This window comes from Diplotaxodon limnothrissa, linkage group LG1 (genome assembly GCF_057381915.1).
Source record: "Diplotaxodon limnothrissa isolate DT_005_m linkage group LG1, D_limnothrissa_male_GT1.1, whole genome shotgun sequence".
Classification (NCBI taxonomy): Eukaryota; Metazoa; Chordata; class Actinopteri; order Cichliformes; family Cichlidae; genus Diplotaxodon; species Diplotaxodon limnothrissa.
Window position 1 is genome coordinate 28,224,350 of NC_140596.1, and position 20,877 is coordinate 28,245,226.

Below are 20,877 nucleotides of genomic sequence, written 5' to 3' on the forward strand. Positions count from 1 at the left end.
GGTGGAAAATCTTGCGGTTGAAGCAATTCACAGGACATATGTTGCAGCATGTGGTGTCATACAATTTCCTGTTTAGTTACACCCGAACATCATTTCACTGGAACTCACTCTAATATTTGAGTTCCTGCTACTTCTTAGCCACTTCCTGTGTGAACAGCAGAACAACATTTGTCTGTAGGCTTATATTTTACTTGTGTTTTAAGGGAAACCCTGTTTGACAGAGGTAGGGGACCCTTTCAGGATTTAGTGCAAAAAATAAATAAATACATAAATAAAGCAAACCCCAAACACAATTTTATATATATAATTACCACTGTATGATCTTTTAGAACAGATGTGTTAAGAACTACACATCATCTGTTGAAAACGGCAAAATGGTGTGATCCAGTCTCATTGTTGTTGCGCTGCTACATGCACATACAAGTTTATGATGGTATCTGCTGTGTGGTGGCATGCATATTTATTGGGCATCATAGTGGAGATATATGTGTCAGGGATAAGGATAACCTTGAAGCTTTAGGGAAAACCTAGATGACAAGAATCACATCCAAAAGGACTTTTCTGTTATGTGTGCATGGATTCTTGAAAGCGCTGGAAACCGTTCGCTGCTAAAAGGCAAGCCGCAGCCAATATCTACTTGCCACAGAGATTTAGGTAAGATCTGTGGTTAAAACGGGAATTCTTTTTTTTCACATTTCTACCTGAAATACACATTCAAGAAATTTGACTGTAAATTTGACTGTTACTGTGAACCTTGTACAAACTTCGAAACTAAAATTATCCTTGCATTATGTGCGACAACAATTGTAGTAATTATTTCCTCCAAACCATCAATGTGTCTTTTAAACCCCAATCCTACAAAACTGCTCAAAGACGTCTTACCATTAATTAAAGCTTCAATCTTAAATATGATCAGCCATTCTCTATTCTGTACCACAGGTCTTCAGGCTGACAGTAGTTAAACCATTACTTTATTTGAGCACTTAAAGCACTTTATATAACTTGCGTCATTCACCCATTCATGCAAACACTTTTTTCTAGGTAAGTGCTTTCTATCTAACATTCACACACATTCATACTCCAATGGATGCATCAAAGAGCAACTTGGGGCTAGTATCTTGGCCAAGGATATTTGGCATGCAGGAATCAAACCACCAACCTTTTGATCAGTAGATGACCTGCTGAGCTACAGCCACCCCACAAAGACCTCAATCACCTTTAATTTCTTGCTTTTAAATTCAGACAAAACTGAGGTTATTGTACCCAGCCCTAAAAACATGTTATCTAACTAGATGCTTATTGTGGATAGTATTTACCCTAATCTCCACATGCCACGTTCTCAGTAAGAAAATTTAAAATGGTCTAATTCATGGACACTGGCTGTATTCAGAGTATTTTATGACCACCTTTGTAGACCTCAACCTGACAATAAGATTATTGTGTTATTAAAAGAAACAGGGGAGCAGTAGAGGTTTTTGTGTGTTTTTATTCAGTCCTTTAATTGGAATTTTGTGCTGTCAGCGTTAATCTCGTTAATGCCATAACCACATTAACGCGGCAAATCTCCGTTAGTGAGTTAGCGCGGATCGCCTCGTGGGTGGGGCTGCAGGGCGTCACCAGGTTAGTGTGGTTAGCTCGTTAACGCATTAGTGCCATGCAGCCCCACGCACGGGGTGAGCCGTGCTAACTCGCTAACGGAAAATTGCTGCATTAATGCAGTTATGGCGTTAACCTCATTTTAACAAGATTAACGCTGACAGCACTATTGGAATTATACTGACTATACATACGTTGTTATGTGACAGCTGTGTGCAGGCAGGAGAAGGACCCAAAGTGCAGACTCCGGAGACAGAAAGTAACTCAAAACAGCTTTAATGCTGAACTCAAAAAGGTAACAAAAACTAAGAATACAAAATACACCAACACAGCAAGATGACAGTAGATCGCAACAATGACAAACTGAAACACAGGGCTTAAATACATAGAGGGAGCAATCAGGGAATGGACAACAGGAGGGAAACACAGCTGCGGCAAATCAGAACTGACGAGACAAGGAAGCGTAAACTGAACTCACTGAGATAAGACAGAGACCTTCAAAGTAAAACAGGAAACACATAACACAGACTGAACAAAAGACACAGACTCACATGCAGGCACTACAACAGAGGGAACAGAGACGTGGGACCAGGGCAGACACAGACACTGACTGGACACGGGGATATAGCGGACAGGGGAGACAGCAACTAAGGGTTACACAGGGACAAACCATAAGACATAACTCTAACAAAAACCCAAAGACTAAAAATTATAAATAATATAATAAACTCAAAACCCCTGGGTCAACGACCCAGGCATCCTAACATACATAAGGTAGGATAAAAATACATTTATTTTAATTTTATTAATATATAAGATGAAATGTGCTTTGAACATATTTGGCCAAAAGGCACTATGTTTCAGTAAGTGCAAGCAGTATGTACAAGCGAGGAAGATAAAAACTGGACAAAGAGTAGGATGATATGGCATTGGTAATAATAAATGAGAAAAGTTCAAGTATGGTATGATGAAAACTAGGAGTTACATTCACTGAAACATTATGAAAACAGTACTTGGACTGAACTCATCAGGAGGAACAGCCTAAAGGCTGATTTAAAGATGCCTAATAACACAACAAGATGAAGCAATTTTACACATAAACTTCATACATTTAAATTCTCTGTAGCTTACTAAAACAGTTGCTGGTATTGTCATACTGTACAGAAGAAATGTTTGCAAAAACAGGAATAAAATTGATTAAATAGAATAAAATAACAATGCCGAATTAAAAAAAACCCCCATAAATATTAATTTGTCTTAAACTCAAAATATAAGCTCTTGGTGACGTGTGTAAACTTACTCATATGTTAAGACCAGATAGAAGTTATTAATTCTGACTTGGCTAAACATTTTATCATGAAGTAATATCCTGGATTGTGTGTGGTAAAAGCTTTACTGTTGGCGCCTGCTGTGGTGCAGGAAGGTAATATCGTAGCTGCTTCCAGAAGGAGGAGGAAGTCAGCATGGAGCTTATGCCCTTCCAGGTGACGCAGTTCCCAGCCTTACTAAGAAGCTGTAAAGCCTCTGGAAAGGAATCCGATTTTGAAGCCATTGATGTCTCAGTGGTGATGAAAACCAAGCGAGTCTGCCGCTCCACTAGGGCTTCGTGGATCGCACTCAGCAGGCCAGATTCTGGATCAGGGTCTGGAGAGACGGGAACCAAAACTACCGCCCGGCTCTGCTCTACGCAGTCTAGCACAGCGTCTGCGATTGCTGCAAACAACCAGATTTCAGAATGCAAATCAATTCATGAATTTCTATCTTTATTTATGTAAGTAAATGTTCTGCAGAGGATCCTTCTCAATCCATACCTTTCCCTGGTAAGATGTCACGATCATAAAGACAGAGACTGTAACCAAATTTATCTTCCAAAACACTCTCCAGCCATCTTTTGTCGCTAGGATTTAATCCTCCAGCCGCGTCGCATTTGTAACACATTAAAAAGGCATCATAGCATTTTCCATCTGAGCAAAGGACAATAAACTCCGTCACTGTTGTTGCTTTGTCTGCAGCCCACACAAAAAGCACAAATGCTTAAACATGTGTTGTCAGGTAAAAAGAAACAAAAAGCATTTCTCTCACCTGAAATGCCACCAGACCACTTAAGAGTGTCTCTTAGGAAAAGAGTGATGTCAATCTTAAACTTCACATAGATAACTACAGTCACAAATGTCACCACAACAATGATGACAAAGCAGACACCAAGAGACGTGTACGAACGGGAAGCTGCAGGGAAATAATGGGGAGGTTAAAATGATCAAATATCAGCTACTTAACTCTTATTTAATTGTAATAACGTGAAAGATGCCTTTTCAATCTGTCCTAATCATGCTTATATATAATATAACTTATATTTTAAATTGTTTAAAAAAAAATACTCAAATGTTCAGCTGGCCATACCTTTTTGTTTTAGAGTGATAGTGACTAAGCTTGTTTGGTATTGAGATTGCAGTTTACAGGTATAATTTTTTGACAGATCGTCCTCTGACACTTTTCTGAAGATTAGAGATGTTCTCATTCTGATTTCCTCTGTGCTGATGACCCTGAGAAGAGAAGGAAATGACTGAGGCAGATCTAAAAACAGAATTCATATCTGAGCTGATGTGACTACATATAACATCAGTGTGACCCACAGAGGACCTGTGTGTGAAATATTTACCGTGTATCATTATAGAAAACTGGTAGACTAGTGTCTGTATCCACAAATGAACTTCCACTTAACCAAAACAAGTCATCCATTTCTGACATCATAACTGCTTTACAATCAATCACCACTGTTGAACCTAGAAAAAGCAGAGTTAACACAGGTTGTTATAAACGATTAACATTTAAGCTTTAGCCAAGAGTGTGAAGGTGTATGAATATAGACAATAACTCACCTAAATCTACCTCAAATACCTGCTTGTTCTCTGGTGAAATTATCACTGCTTTCTTAGTTATTTCTGTGGAAATAAAAAAAACCTTTTGAAAAGCACATATTAAAATCATTCAAAATAAATATCTGCAAAATGTGTTTTTCTTACTGTTTGGTTGGACATCAAGTTTCACCGTAGAGGTCATGTTATATATTTGACCATCATACAGGTAAGACCGGGTGCAGGTATAGTTGCCACTGTCCTCTTTTTTCACACTTGGGAAGTAACCGTCTTTTGGTGATGACCCGCCCTCCTACAACATATAAGCTCGATTTTTAAGTAGTCAGCTGTCAAATTTGGAAAAACATTAAAACCCTGTAACAATACTTTACAGTTTGATCTCATTCACATAATCTGCTCTGTTTACCTTGTGCCATGTGATGCCGCTTCTGGTGATATTCAGGGTGTTAAAGGGAAAAAAAATTTCAGGGCAAACCAACTTGCAGTACTCCTCTGTGTAACATTCTTTAGAGATCTGGTTCATTTGCTCAGAGTCTCTGGACTGAGCTGTGTTTACTTTGAGGCTTATCCAGGACTGTCTGCTGGAATTCCTACCAAGGAAAGAAAACAGTAACATGAAGTTTTAACTTTCATTCTGAGCAACAAGCAAAACAAACAAACAAACAAAAAACAATTAATTTGAAAGTAAGAAAAGATTTAAAGGATAATTTTAAAAATGATGTTCATCTACTAAGTGTGGTATTTGTCCATCAGGATTTATTATTAGCTGAGAAAGTTTTGTGCTGCAAACAGTGAAATGAAACTAACATATCTGGCATTCTGTATAAAAATCCCTCTCAGCTTCGCCTTCAGTAATCCATTCCTTTAACGCTGGATTACTGAGAGGCTCTTCTCTGACCCACAGAAACCCGATGACCTGTGATACACTCGTGATTTTATGTATCTTTGTCTTATTTTATTTGATTTTATTTTACCTTATTTATTTTACTCACAACAAAACTCAGAAAACACAACCAATATTTTGAGTGAGAGCTACCATTTCAGGAAAATTGAATTTGATGACATGTCTCAACAAAATTGAGAGAGCCGATAAAAGGCTGAAAATGAATTGTTTCTAGTGTTACATCTGCAATTTTCAGAAGAATGTCCCTCCTAAAAATGCAGAGACGTATCATCGTCTACATAATATCATCAAACATTTCTAAGAATGTGAAGGAATCTCTGTGTGCCAGGGACAAGGACGAAAATCAAGATTGAAAATGAATTAACCATGGAACCGACTACATGGGCTCCACTAATGCAGGTTAAAGCAACACCGTGCAGAGAAGAACATAATCGAGAGCCGCCACAATCTTCTTTCACTCAAAGCTCTTTTTCAATGCACTGAGACAAAGTGAAAAACTGTTATTTGGTCAGATGAAACAAAAGTTGAAAGTCTTTTTGGCAGAATATGATTGCAACATCCTACCACCATTTCAGTTTTAACAAATGAATAAATGTTTTCTATGTTCTACTTTGAATAAAATATAGCTTTATCCCAGCTTTTTTGGAAATCCGGTTGTGCATTTTTCTGAGCTTTCTGAATTGGATCGTCACAGCTCTGGGGAAGAAGTTGTCTCTCAATCTGGTGGTGCATTTTATTATGCTGGTGTAGCTGCAGGACGAAAGACTGGTGCTGCTCCTCCAGGGGAGATGTACAGTCTCTTTGCTGCTGGATGAGTCAAAGCATGCAAAGAGACTGTTCAAGGTGTCGGGGAGAGCTGGATGATGACTGGCCTGTTGGTTACTGTGTTTACAGCCTGTTATGCTCCTGATGCATCTGCACATATATTGTGGGTTGCTATTTTTTTAAGATCTCTTCAATACGCTGTTTGTACCATAACTTTGCTTGCTGGATTTGTTTTTTTCAGTTCCTTCCCATCCCTGTTATAAGCCAGCCTGTTACCTGACCTGTAGGTAGCATCTCGAGCTTTGCAGATCAGAGGTTTTTAGGTTGGGATCAGCTGCACAGAGATTTGGTCTGACCTGCCTAAGTGTGGAACTGCCACTGCCTTGTATGCACCTGAGATGTTACAGTAAACCTGGAATACTATTGTCTCTTGTTTGGAAGTTTATCAATTTGGACGTTTGGAAACACTGCTTTTAGTTCCACATAGTTGAAATCACGAGCCACAATCACAGCCGCCTTCGGAGTTGCATTCATGTGCCTGTTGATCAGGCAGTACAGATCCTCCAGTGCTAATTTAGCATTAGCCCACCATTGAATATAGGCAGCTACGATCAGGATGGAGCAGAACTCCCTAACCTATTTGAATGGTCTGCATCTTACTGCCAGATGTTCTAGGTCAGGATAGCAGCATGTACCAAACAACCCACCTTCCATTTTCATGCTCTCTGGGTCTGCTCAGTGTGTATTTTGAGGCTAATCTACTTGCTGGAATTCCTGTCAGTGTTATCACAGAGATATTCAGAACCTAAAGCTAATTCCATCCTTTAAATACAGTCTGCACTTTGTAATTTCACATCCATGAACTTGCTGACACACAGCAGTAGCAGAGGAAACACAGTTTCCTGAAATACTGCTACTGCTTTAAAAACTGTGAATGAGATATCTGCTGCAAACAAATCACTGCCGGAATGACTCATAGATTAAAAATGCACGTGCTTAAGAAAATACACTGAAATATGAAAGTTTAACATATGATAAGTAAGGTCAGTTATGTTATTACTGTAGGAGTGCTTGTATCTTACTTGAGAGAGCATGAGTAGTTTCCCTCATTTTTCTCAGAGGCACTGAGAATCACAAGGATTCCCTGTTGAACCATCACCCCCATCTGCCTGTGCTCAGCTGCAGGCGTGTTGTTGTGTAGATGCATCCCCTGCTTGGTGAAACTTCTCCAGAGTGTTTCATTATGATCACACTCCTTGAAGAACTCTGCCACAATTTCCCCTTCCTTGACACGTATTTCTTTGGGACTCTGGGGACAGACACCTGCAAAGTGAAATAATTTCAGCGTGTCATTGATTAAAATTATAACATGAACTAGCTCAAGGGCTGCTTGAACAAAATGTTTGAGTATATCAGACAGAAATCTGGCTGATTTAAAACTTTTTTTTAAAGTCCCGGGGAACATGTGCTTCCTGCCTATCGATAAAGCTTGCACGTAAACTCATTGCTCTGTCTCACTATCAGCCAACATATCAACAGACATTATGAACAAAATGAACAACATGATTTAGAGATTTAGTTTTGCTGTGCAGTTTATTGGCTATGCTTTAGTGAATCGTTTACAGTCTAGGTCAGGGGTCCCCCAACCTGTCCTGCAGGTTTTAGATCTCACTCTGGGTCTACACACCTGAATCAAATGATTAGTTCATTACCAGGCCTCTAGAGAACTGCAAGACATGTTGAGGAGATCATTTAGCCATTTGAATCAGCTGTGTTGGATCACGTACACATCTAAAACTGAAGGGCACCGGCCCTCGAGGGGCATCTGGTCTAGGTGTTGATCCTAGTCCTCTGCAGAGCCTGAACGATTGATGACATTTTTTACTCTGAGCAAAAACTGAGTAAATATTACTTTGAATGAGCCCAGTGTTCACACTCTAACATGTTCTACTAGAAAACATGTTTCAACGTGTTTTTTGTCATTATATAGCTTAACAGATTTTGTTGTTTAATTAACTGTAATTGCAGCGATACCATAGAGAAGCATCAGTCACTCATATATATTAGTAAATGTTATCACTTTCATTTATAAAATGATATTAGTCACAAAGGCAAACCTTGACTTAAACCGCTGTTTTATGTATGTACGTGCATGCTCTTTTTTAGTGGTTACAGGGCACTACAACATAATCATGCTTGCTATGAGTCTGAAATTTGAAGATGAAAGTTGATCTATGCCAGATAAGAACCCTCCAACCATAACTGGCAGTGTCACGGAGAATGCAATGACACGTGCAATAAAATAGTCAAACATCTTGCAGCTGACGGAACTGAACATGGAGCAAGAAAATAAAGTAATTAGCAAGCCAGTGATGCAAAACACATTCAAATGCTTATTTCTTAGATAGGGTGTGATACTGGTGTACTATACTCTGCTTCTTCTATCTGTTATATCGATATTAAGATTATTATTATTTAGATAAAATATATTTTGCATTTTCCCCTCTATGTCTATTTTTCTAAGCACAGTAATTAGGTTACTACTTAATGCTTAATAATGAAAACAACAGCTAAATGAAGAATAATGTGTTGTCACAGGGAAACATTGGAGTTTGTGGCTTAAGAAATACTTACATTTGCTTCTAAATCTTCCAGCTGCAAAGATAAACTGTCACACATTAAATTATCACAAATCAATGAATCAGTTATTCTAAAACCGATTATTTTGTAACATTTGAAAATATGCTTTTCCATAGGTATAGTTTTTGTTTTTTTGTTTTTTTTGCACACAAATAACTAAGAAAGCAGTGATAATTTCACCAAAGAACAACCAGTTATTTGAGGTAGATTTAGGTGGGTTATTGTCTATATTCGTACACCTAAAGCTTAAATTTTAATGGGTATTCAGATCGGTGTAAACATTGCTTTTTAAGCTCAACAGTGGTGATTGATTGTGAAGCAGCTATGCTGTCAGACTTTGATCACTTTTTCTAGTTAAGAGGAAATTAATTTGTGGAGACAGATACCAGTCTGCCAGTTGTTTTTATAATGATACATAGTAAATATTTCACACACAGGTCCTCTTTGGGACTTTGGTCAAACTGATGTTATATGTGGCCACAATCAGCACAGGTCTGCTTCTAGATCTGTCTCAGTCCTTTCCTTCTCTTGTCAGGGACAGCACTGCAGAGGATCAAATTCAAGGACAACAACATCTCTAATCTTCAGAAGGTGTCAGAGGACGATCTGTCAAAAAGTTATATCCGTAAACTGTAATCTGACCTATAAACGAGTTTTGTAAATAAAACTAACCTTATTGGCTCATTATTTATGACTTTGTAATTAAAACTGTCGCAAGTTTATCAGGATTAGGTCAGACTGATATGAAAGCCATCTGTTAGTTTATTACAGTTAAGTAAGAGTAAGGCGCTGATATTTGATCGTTTTAGTTTCTCTGCTGTGTTACACGTAATTTCCATCTCATTACATAATTAGCATATTATATCCTCGTGTCCCGAGGGAATGACAATTAGCGATATTGGTCTCTTACCTGATAAAAATGTGATGAAGATCAACGACAGGATCATCGCGGTATCCTTCGGCAGAGCACTCCAAGCCCTCATTATCTGCGTCGAAAACAGCGGATGATGCAATTCTGCTGTACTCCAGATGTGAATTAACCAAACCAAAAATGCGCAATGATGAAAAGAAGGGAGGGAGGTAAAAAGAAACTGAAGGAAAAGCCCCAAGTTGCGGGTGCAACAGCCCCGCGAGCTTCACTGCTTTTATGATGTATGATATCTTTTCACCACAAGTGTTGCTGCGTCCCCTAAAGCCGTTTACACCAAACTACAAGAAACTGCAAGAACGCAAGTCTACCATGTGCCTTTTCCCATAGCCTTTATGTCATTGCGAAAGCTAGGACGATGTTTTTTTCACACCATTTCAGGTAGGTGGTAACCGCTGTGACATGAATCTCATGGTGTGAACCCCCCAACTGTTTCTTTCAACTAGCAGTTATGTGTTTATGTACTGTTCTCACACACGCACACTGGAAAAATAGCATAACTCTTTTCATCAGCACCGTGGACAACAATTGCAGTCACAGGTCAGTGGAGTGGACACATCTAAGCTTATGCTCTAACCGCACATCATCGTTTTCAACTAATCTGCCAAAGGCCCCAAAACACATTTAGTGACACAAAGAAAACTGTGATCTTTACAAGGAAAGAACAAAAGAGGAAAACCCGTTAACCACAGCTCCTCACAGACTGACTGTATGGGGTCACATTTACAAACAAGCATACTCATTTATTCAACGATCATTTCCAGTGTATTAGTTTCTAATGACACACATAGCATTTCCGTATGAGCGCATATTTTCAGCGCATTATTTAGCATTAGTCATGTTTAAATCCTTCGCAAAAACACAGAAAACTACTCACCTGCAACAGTTTCATCTTTCAGTCCTTGCGCTCAGCAAAGTCAACGACAGCACCACTCAGATCCAAAGCCCCGGTGGGTTCTTCTTCCCCATGTTAGCGCCACTTTATTGATTTTCTTCGCGATATATAATTTAAAACGATACACATGCCTAACAACACCCCCCAAAACAAAACAAAACAAAACAAAACAAAACAAAACAATTATTGCACAGTTTGCGGGCATGTTGCATAGATGGCAGGGAACAAGGTCAGGAAGTATATGCAATTTATTTCCCAGCATACCCCTCTGCAATCAAAAGTTTCACAACAGGTTCCTGTTATAACCAGTGGAGTTAAAATAACAGCTAAAAGTTTATAAAAAGGATTAGAATTTGGTTTATGACTTAGAACTATGACTTACACATATAATGGAGCTTTTATGTGTCCAATTATGGATATAACAATCCAATAGAGGAAGAGCCTCTTTGACAGTTTTTTGAGTGGGCCTCTCCCATTTCTTGCCCACTGGGTATTGCCCCAGATGTTCCATGTGATGTTACACCTTTCCATTTGGGGACATTTTAACAGAGCTGACTAAGTTCACTTAGACAAGGCACACTTGATGCAACAGTTTTACCAGACTTGCAGGTACACCCCATGAGGAATTTCCTTGATCGGCTCAAATTTCCAATGGTTACCCAGAGTTTTCTTTTATTTGAAATTCTGATTCTGAATAGTGCTGTAGAAAAAACCCTGTTATTGCAACTACATTACTCAGTGTATTTATACTTACAGGCTGGTGTGATTTGCTCTCAGGCAGAGGGAGAAGCAGAGAGCTGTTGGGAACTAGTCCATCCTGTTTAGCCTAGTGTACATCATCTGAACATGAGTTTGACTGTATTGTTTAATTACTCAGTTTTTTCACACTTTTAGTTTACTTACTAATTAGTCTAATTACCTGTAGAATTACCTGATAGTTTCCTCCCCTTATTAAAGGGTTTAGTAATCAACTTCAGTGTTTAATGTGACTTTTGTTTAATGCACTGTGTTGTGTGCCAGTGTTAAGTGGAGATGGAACAATATTCCTGATCTACAGAGACAAGATGAAGATCTGACTACCGACCGGCTGCCCAGGTAGAGATACTGTCATTCTTTGTGTTGGAGTACCATCTTAATGCTTGTTTAAAATATATATTTGCATTTTTTTGTACAGCAAAATGTGGATAATTCACCTTCTTAATGGGATTGTAATGTGTCTGAATCCAGTTACCTTGACCTTTAGTCCTTATTTTTATTGTAATGGGTTTCCCCCCCCCCCCCCCCCCCCTTTTTTTTAGAAACCCCTGCCATAGCTAACCTTCATGTACCATAACACCGAATATAAAATAAAAATCCTTTCTTGCAACTCGGACTCCTGGATGTCAATGGTGCAATCCTGGGTTAAAATGGCTTATTGGTGTGTGGAGGGCAGATGGCTAGAATCCTTCAAGCTTATAGGAAGGCAACAACGGCTCAAATTACCTCCTGTTAACCAAGTTATGCAGAAGAGCATCTCTGTATCCACAACATGTTGAACCACACCAACTCCCACTTCTGAAGCATTTGAGTTTCCTTTTTTACTCTTACAGAGTATGTTTAACGGCACTGTTTTGTACTGTGTCTTTAATCTGTTGCAGGGAAGGTTGGAAATGACAGCATTTTTCTTGATGTTGTACATGAGACTAAATGCGATAATCAGCATATCTGAGAGGGTTTGTGTGGAAGAAATTAATGCCCATGAGCTTGAACAATTATAGCTATAAACAGATAAACAATCATTAGATTAATTTAAACACTGTCAATGTGAAGTCATCATTACACAAGAACAGCATTCTGCCCTTTATATGATCTTCTAAGGTTTATTTGCATTCATCCAGTGACTTAATGCCACCTTGTGGTCCCATTTGACTATTAAAAAAACGGGACGTTAGTGTGGTAAGTTTTGCAGATGATTTGCAAAAGTTGCATTGTTTGCGAAACAGAGTTCATTTCAATATAAATGCCCATTCTGCTAAGAGCCATGCAGTATGAAGCAAGGTTGCAGAATAAGAGATGATATTCTGCTGCGTGTAACTCACCAACAGAACAAGCGCACTATGCTAGTTGTAATCAGAAAATCACATACACATAGACAGGAATAAATAAATGATTGTTTATTTATTTTTAAATAAATAAATAGACCATACGTCAAAAACATTAAACGTAGGCCTGCAGTTGCAGTCTGGAAGAGAGAATCGTTATAAATGGAAACACACTTCAGCAACGACAGCAAACCATGCAACAATAATTTATCGTGTTCTGCAGCATTCTTACACACTTACATCCCTTACAGCCCCCTTACAGTTATTGTTTTCACTTTTGCTTTTGAACTTTGTGTTTTGCTTTATTGGAATTACCGCTTTCAGCCAAATAACAGTTTTCAGTTCCATTCAGCCCCGTATGTCTGCATTTTTGTCCTCCACACACATTCTGCAGCCTCATGACTTGTGGAGATTATGTTATGGTATGTTACCTGGTGCCATTGTCAGTGGAACCAGGTAACTAGTCTTTACTGATGATGTGACTGCTGATACAAAGTAGCAGGATGAGCTGTCCAGTGTGCATGTTTATACTCTCTGCACAGATTCATCCAAATCCTGAAAAATTACGGCCATTTGTTTTTCTTTTGATTCTCATATTAAAAGTGGTCTTTGATGCTCTCTAAATTTTGCATGTATAATAAGAAATGTTTAGATACTGTAAGTTGCTGGCAAGTAGTAAAATGTATTGATTGGCCAATATGTATGACCCCCCCCAGATTACTGAATGTGTGTTTCATGCAGTGCAGTTGATACCAAGTAGTTGATGAAAGACAACACTGCAAGTGGGATTGAGTTTAGTAACAGAGCTGTCCCAGTTTACTGGTGGAAGTATTGGTATTTTTGGTATAATGGTATGGTGTTGCACACTGTTGTGGCAAATCCACTTAGCCCGAAAAATGGATCGGACATCAGTTATAGAAACGATAGTCTTTATATAGGACTTCAAAAAAAGGGTGTACAACACATAAAGTAACTGACATCAGAGCAACATATAATGGCTTCCTGAAAACTTTTCTTTTCCTAGCTAAACATGAGTAACTTCCATCTCTATGAAGTATCTAATGAAAATACGTATTAAATGCTCTTTTTGACAGAAAATTTAATCTATAATTAACAGCTCTCACTAAACATGTGGCTAGCAATTAAATCATTTACAAAATAATCAAAATGCTGTTATGAAACAATAAACTGCAATAAAGTTACAACACACACCCAGTCCCTCTCCGCAAGTCTTAGTTTGTCTCACCTGAAGTGAGCAGAGCAGGAGAGAGTCCAGATATCAACATCAATGAGATATGTTACATTGTACATGTTACACTGGCAGATGGTGAAGGGCATAAAGTTTGGTCACAGAGTTTATCATCTTTAATAACAAAAATGTATAAATACAAAGAAACACGAACATGAAATTAGACATCCAGTAAGATGCCACACAGAGATTATTTTTGGGGGGTTCCACATACAGAGGAGAGACATTTACTGTGACAATAATAAATGGATAAACAAATTGGCTGGGAATCAACACATCTTTATTCTCTACAAAATCTGATTTTATTGATTAATTTGTTACTCCTACTGCAGTTGTGCTCATCAGTAAAAACACACTAGGTAGGTCAGTGTATAGGTAAATCTTTCCATTATTAAAGAGTCACACCAGGACTTGTATAATGAACTCCATAAACCCAAGAACGAATATCAATGGATATTAGTGTTGCTGTAAAACCACCACTATTTTTTTCCCTTTTCTACAATTGCTTCTCCTGATGTATGTTGTATTTTGAGTCTTAAGGCACAGTGGTTGATGTCATCAGAGCCTGAAGACAACCATCACAGTTTTATGTTTTATAAAAAAGAAAATAATAAAAATACACCTACACAAATATAATAAGCTAAAGAAACATTTATATCATTCCTAAGACTCGATGATTGCTTTTTTTGCTTGTTTGTTTTACTTCTCCTTTAAATAACGATGTACCCGTAATAACATTCACTACAAAAAAAAATAAAATAAAAAATCGATTATGATAAAAATCTTCGTTTCAAGCTTAATCCTTACTCTTAGATAAGGAAATTAATCATACCAGTGTCATAACCTAAGGAGTAGAAAGGCTAATAAAGTAAAATATGATATCAACTATTAAAAAATTACAAATGACTGCACATAAAGTAAGCTGAGTCAATATGTTTGATAAGCCGCCATAACATGAACATTATTAACAGTTGCAAAACTGACCAGTTATTTACCTCCAGGAGCGTTCGTGCATAATAATGCATGAAAATGACTTCAGAGCAATACAAGCTTCAACCTTTTTGCTCTTTACGATGCAATAAATTAAAGCAAGTAAGTCATGTTAAATACATGACAGAATTAGAGTTGAGCAACTTCCAGGGTTAATATACCACATTAAACATTTTCTGGAAACATTGTGACATTTTCCTTAGTAAAGGGAAATGCAGCTTTGAGGCTGTCACATGAGTGGATGTCTGCAGATGCATTGCACACATACTCACGCAATGTGTGAGTATGTGTGCTGTCCATAAACATTATATGAGCTGGTACAGGCCCATATATCACAAAGAGAGACATATGTTTAATTTTTTTTTGTTGCTAGGCGGATGCCTGGCACCTGGCAATGTTCAGGTGTCTAAAATAAACTCTGAATGTACCTCTACCTGTATACTCATATTAAATCTCTGGGTGCTCTCTGTGGGACGGGCAGGTAATGACGAAGCTTCTTTCAGAAGGAGGAGGAGTGCAACATGGAGCCATTTCAGGTGACACAACCTCGCAAAGCTGTAAGTCCCTGGTGATGAACCTGTACTCAAGGCCTCCTGCTGTTTCTGTTTAGAAGCGAGTCTTCAAACGATGCAGTTTCCCTGTCTTAGCATGACAAAGAAAAACAAACAATCACACTGAAGTTCACTTCAGTAAAATGCTATTGTTAAAATGACAAAAAAATATGAATCTGTAACACATGTTTAAAATAGTATCCCACCTGGGGCTCTGTGGTAGAAGCCAAGATTTTTTTGCAGCCAAAGAATGATGTTAAACATAGTATAAATAGCTACTGGTAATACCACCAACACAGCGAGAAAAATGCATAAACCCATGGCGAGATGTGAAACAGCTGTAGGGAGTAATGGAGAGTAATCAGAACATTAACAACACACTAAGATACTTTTATTTGGTCAGAATGACGGTGACACCCTTTATTGAAAAACAAACAAAAAATACCGATTATTCTGAGTTTACTGATTCATACCTTTTTGCTTTAGGGTGATGGTGACAAAGCTTGTTTGGTAGTCAGATTGCAGTTTACAGGTATAATTGTTTGACAGATCCTCCTCTGACACTTGTCTGAAGACTAGAGATGCTGTCATGTTGATTTCCTCTGTGCTGTTGACCCTGAAAATGAGATGAACATCATCGAGGCAGCTCTAAAAGCAGAATTCAAAGCTGTGACAGATACAAAACATATCAGTTATATAGAAACTGTGTGTGAAATATTTACCATGTATAATTATAGAAAACGGGCAGAGTGCTATTTGTCTCCACAAATGAATCGCCGCTTAACCAGAACAAGTCATCAATGTCTGAAGACGTGACTGCTTTACAATCAATCACCACTGTAGAGTCTAGAAAAGCAGAGTTTACACAGATTTTATAACTGATTAACATTAAAGCTTTAGCCAAGAGTGTGAAAGTATGTGGATGTAGACAATAACTCACCTAAATCTACCTCAAATTCTTGTTTGTTCTTTGGTAAAATGATCACTGGTGGTATAAACGGTTCTATTAAAGAAGAACAAACATTAAAAAAAATCTAAAACCTTTCAAAAAGAACAAATAAAGTGTTTGAAAATAAAATGTTACAAAATTTGTTTTTATTACCACTTGGCTGTACATCAAGTTTCATCTACATATTTATTCATAAAAAGACTCAAAGTGTTCAACTGGCCATACCGTTTTGCTTTAGGGTGATGGTGACAAAGCTTGTTTCATAGTCAGATTGCAGTTTACAGGTATAATTGTTTGACAGATCCTCCTCTGACACTTGTCTGAAGACTAGAGATGCTGTCATGCTGATTTCCTCTGTGCTGTTGACCCTGAAACGGAGATGAACAAGATGATTGAGGCAGCTCTAAAAGCAGAATTCATAGTTGTGACGGATACATAAAGCATACCAGTTACATATAATCTGTGTGTGAAATATTTACCATGTATAATTATAGAAAACGGGCAGAGTGCTATTTGTCTCCACAAATGAATCGCCGCTTAACCAGAACAAGTCATCAGTGTCCGAAGACGTTACTGCTTTACAATCAATCACCACTGTTGAATCTAGAAAAAGCAGAGTTAACACAGATTTTATTAATGATTAACATTAAAGCTTTAGCCAAGAGTGTGAAGGTGTATGACTATAGACAATAACTCACCTAAATCTACATCAAATTCTTGGTTTTTCTTTGGTGAAATGATCATTGGTGGTATAAAAGTTTCTATTAAAAAAGAAACAAAAAAAAAAAAAAACGCCAAAATCTAAAACCTTTTGAAAAGCACGTTAAAGTTTTTGAAAATAAAATGTCACTAAACTTGTTTTATTACCACTTGGCTAGACATCAAGTTTCATCGACATATTTATTTATAAAATGACTCAAAGTGTTCAATTGGCCATACCGTTTTGTTTTAGGGTGATGGTGACAAAGCTTGTTTCATAGTCAGATTGCAGTTTACAGGTATAATTTTTTGACAGATCCTCCTCTGACACTTGTCTGAAGACTAGAGATGCTGTCATGCTGATTTCCTCTGTGCTGTTGACCCTGAAACGGAGATGAACAACATGATTGAGGCAGCTCTAAAAGCAGAATTGATAGCTGTGACGTTTGTATAAAGCATATCAGTTAATAATAATGGATTGGATTTATATAGCACTTTTCAAGGCACCCAAAGCGCTTTACAATACCACTATTCATTCACTCTCACATTCATACACTGGTGGAGGTAAGCTACAGTTGTAGCCACAGCTGCCCTGGGTCAGACTGACAGAAGCGAGGCTGCCATATCGCGCCATCGGTCCCTCTGGCCAACACCAGTAGGCGGTAGGGTAAAGTGTCTTGCCCAAGGACACAACGACCAGGACAGAGAGCCCGGGGATCGAACCGGCGACCTTCTGGTTACAGATGTGATTCCCAACCCACAGTCGCCCCTACAGTTACATAATATGTGTGTGAGATATTTACCATGTATAATTATAGAAAACGGGCAGAGTGCTATTTGTCTCCACAAATGAATCGCCGCTTAACCAGAACAAGTCATCAGTGTCCGAAGACGTTACTGCTTTACAATCAATCACCACTGTTGAATCTAGAAAAAGCAGAGTTAACACAGATTTTATTAATGATTAACATTAAAGCTTTAGACAAGAGTGTGAAGGTGTATGACTATAGACAATAACTCACCTAAATCTACATCAAATTCTTGGCTGTTCTCTGGTGAAATTATCACTGCTTTCTTAGTTATTTCTGCACAAATTTTTAAAAAAAAAGAAAAGAAAAGAGGCTGATATTTTGAAAAACACATATTAAAGTCTTTGAAAATAAAAATTTACAGAATGTGTTTTGCTTACCGCTTGGTTGGACATCAAGTTTCACCATAGAGGTCATGTTATATATTTGACCATCATACAGGTAAGACCAGGTGCAGGTATAGATGCCACTGTCCTCTTTTTTCACACTCGAGAAGTAGCCGTCTTTTGGAGATGGCTCGCCCTCCTACAACATAGCACATATGTTGTATATGGAAAAACAGTAAAACACTGCTTTGATCTCATTCACATAATCTGCTCTGTTTACCTTGTGACATGTAGTGCTGTTTCTGGTGATATTCCAGGTATCAAAGAGAATATTTTCATCATGGCAATATAAAGTGCAGGACTTATCTGTGTAACATGTTTTAGAGTCCTGGATCATTTTTCCAGACTCTTTGGACTCCACTGTGTATACTCTGAGGTTGATCCAGGAACGCCTGCTGGAATTACTGTCGAGAAAATAAAAAATATATAAAGTGTTTCATTTCTTTCTCTTTTTGAATCCATCAGTTCAATGTTGGATTTGTGCGATTCTTTAGTGATCCTCGCCATGCTGGTCATGTCCAGTGAAAACATACACATCTTTGACTCTCCACCTGCTCTATTGTTGCCAGCTCCACAGTCTCCAAAGCAAGCATCATAGCAGGCCTCACTCCTATCTTGTAAAACCTTCCCCTTCACTCTTGCTGTTCTCCTTCTGTCACACATCACCTGACACTAGTCTCCACCCGCTCCACCCTTCCTGTGCTCTCTCCTTTCCCTCTCTTGTGCATTGTCTATAGCTCTGAATTGTTAACTCCAGTTATTTAAACTCATCCAAGTTCATGACCTCAACTCCCTGCATCTTTGCTTTGCAGATGTTAGCATTTACGACGACAACCTAGCATCCTCAGGTGTGCTTTTGGATTCTTCTAACCTCAGATGATTGTCACATAGATGTTTCACACCATAATGCAACCTGGTTCAGGACAAAGATAAAAATCGCTTTTCTGGTGCCGAAGGATGTTCAATAACAAGCTTTCAAAAATAACCACAAGATAAAAGTTGCTCTGGTATCCTGTAGTGTAGGAAATAGTACTTTATATCAGTGTGGGCACGACATCTATTCATAAATGAGGCCTGTGGCTTTGGTTGATGTCAGTCTTAGATAATTAAACCGTTAATGTGGGAATTGTATTAAATTTTACCGAAAAGAGCAGGAGTAATTCCCCTGATGGTTTACTGAAGCTCTGAGAATGACAAGGATTCTTCCATGAACCAGCACACCCATCTGCCTCTGCTCAGCTGATGTTGACATGTTGAAGAGTTTCATTTCATCCACGGTGTGACTGGTCCAGAACACCTCAGCATCTCCATCACTGTACCCTCTGTAAGAAGGGCACTGCAGTACCGCCATCTCACCTGACTTGACATGTACTTTCTGGAAACTCAGTGGGCACACACCTGTCAATGACATTAGTAATGACATGAAAAAAAGCACCGTTGTAGACTAAAAGGATCAAATTTGTCCGATTAATTTAACTCCGGCTTCGCAGTGCAGTCACTACCAGTATTCTACTTTTAGCATGAGCTGATGTCACAGATATCTTTAAATGCCACATAACCACAGAGTGCAGGCAGCACAGCTAACAAACACATCATAAAGCAGTTGCAGACTCATCCTTGTGAATGTACAACTAACCGTTATCCTGTGCACTTTTCTGTTTCACTGTTCTTCTTTTCATTTTTTTTGTTCATCACCAGAGGGATAAGCCCCTTTTGATGTCATATGAGCATCACTGTGATTTGGTGGAGAAACATAAGGAAGGTTCTTACTAGCAGGTAGACACAGGCTACAGCTTCATTGCAGCTTAGTTTTACATGGTAGAGCTTAGCTAGCCACAAACGAAGCCAAGTCATTTTATGCTAGATATATTTGAACTCGTCTCCCTCTAGTGGAAGCAGGAACATATTCATTATAGGTTTTGAAGGAATAAAGAAAGTCATTTTAATATCTGCCCTGTTTTTCTTTTTATTTAATTCTTTTTTGTGTTCAGTGAGTGTTATGTCTACTGCATTTTAGAGATATCTGTTGAACCAATCAGTTTAATCTTCAGTTCAGTATGTTGGTGTACAGTTCTGTACCACTGTCTTCCAAATGATTCCAGTGCTTATATTCAGGCAAAATTATTAATTGTCCTTTTAAAGCTAGGTGGTAAAGTACACAGTAAACCTTAGCTGAGCTATTAAACCATCAAGTATGTGACCTCCTGTGCTGGAATTCTAGCTATATGACTGGCCTATTAAAGGAACAGATTTATATACCCTTTGCTTAAGTTCACTTCACCTATAAAATGTGAAGGTCTAAATCTTACCTGGCCAGAATAACAAAAGGACCAGAAGTATTTTTCCCTTCATATCGTCAGTCTGAGGAACACCTATGAAGACACATAGAGAAAGTGAAACTTTTCACTTCCTCAAGAAAGAAATAGTGACAAACATATCCACCCGAGGGAAAAAAAACCCCATAATCACGAGTGAAAATGAGATCCTCGAGGGTAAAACTCAGGGGCGTGCACAAATAAGAGATCGCAGGCGCGAGAGTGCCTACTGTGAGCTTGGCAC

The 20,877-nt window shown here is 38.3% G+C and overlaps 1 protein-coding gene across 1 annotated transcript; it reads right to left on the bottom strand.

The window, feature by feature from the left end:
• Window positions 1–2,950: 2,950 nt before the first annotated feature.
• On the bottom strand, window positions 2,951–20,670 carry LOC146639920 (interleukin-1 receptor type 1-like). The gene is made up of 16 exons (XM_085373295.1): window positions 20,628–20,670; window positions 19,461–19,716; window positions 18,539–18,722; window positions 18,313–18,457; window positions 18,146–18,208; window positions 16,198–16,321; window positions 15,949–16,091; window positions 7,224–7,464; window positions 4,879–5,062; window positions 4,620–4,764; window positions 4,476–4,538; window positions 4,256–4,379; window positions 3,997–4,139; window positions 3,679–3,822; window positions 3,408–3,560; window positions 2,951–3,309 (listed from the first exon to the last, which is right to left on the bottom strand). The coding sequence occupies exons 1-16, from the start codon at window positions 20,668–20,670 to the stop codon at window positions 2,951–2,953; spliced, it is 2,514 nt and encodes an 837-aa protein (XP_085229421.1).
• Between the last annotated feature and the right edge of the window lie 207 nt (window positions 20,671–20,877).

Bases quoted from the DNA above. Each gene is read 5' to 3' on its own strand.
- LOC146639920 (XM_085373295.1), bottom strand. From the start codon at position 20,670: ATGAAGGGAAAAATACTTCTGGTCCTTTTGTTATTCTGGCCAG. The intron at 18,458-18,538 runs GTAAACAGAGCA...GCTATGTTGTAG, and splicing joins ACAGCACTACATGTCACAAG to GAGGGCGAGCCATCTCCAAA. The intron at 4,539-4,619 runs GTAAGAAAAACA...TTATTTCCACAG, and splicing joins ACTTGATGTCCAACCAAACA to AAATAACTAAGAAAGCAGTG.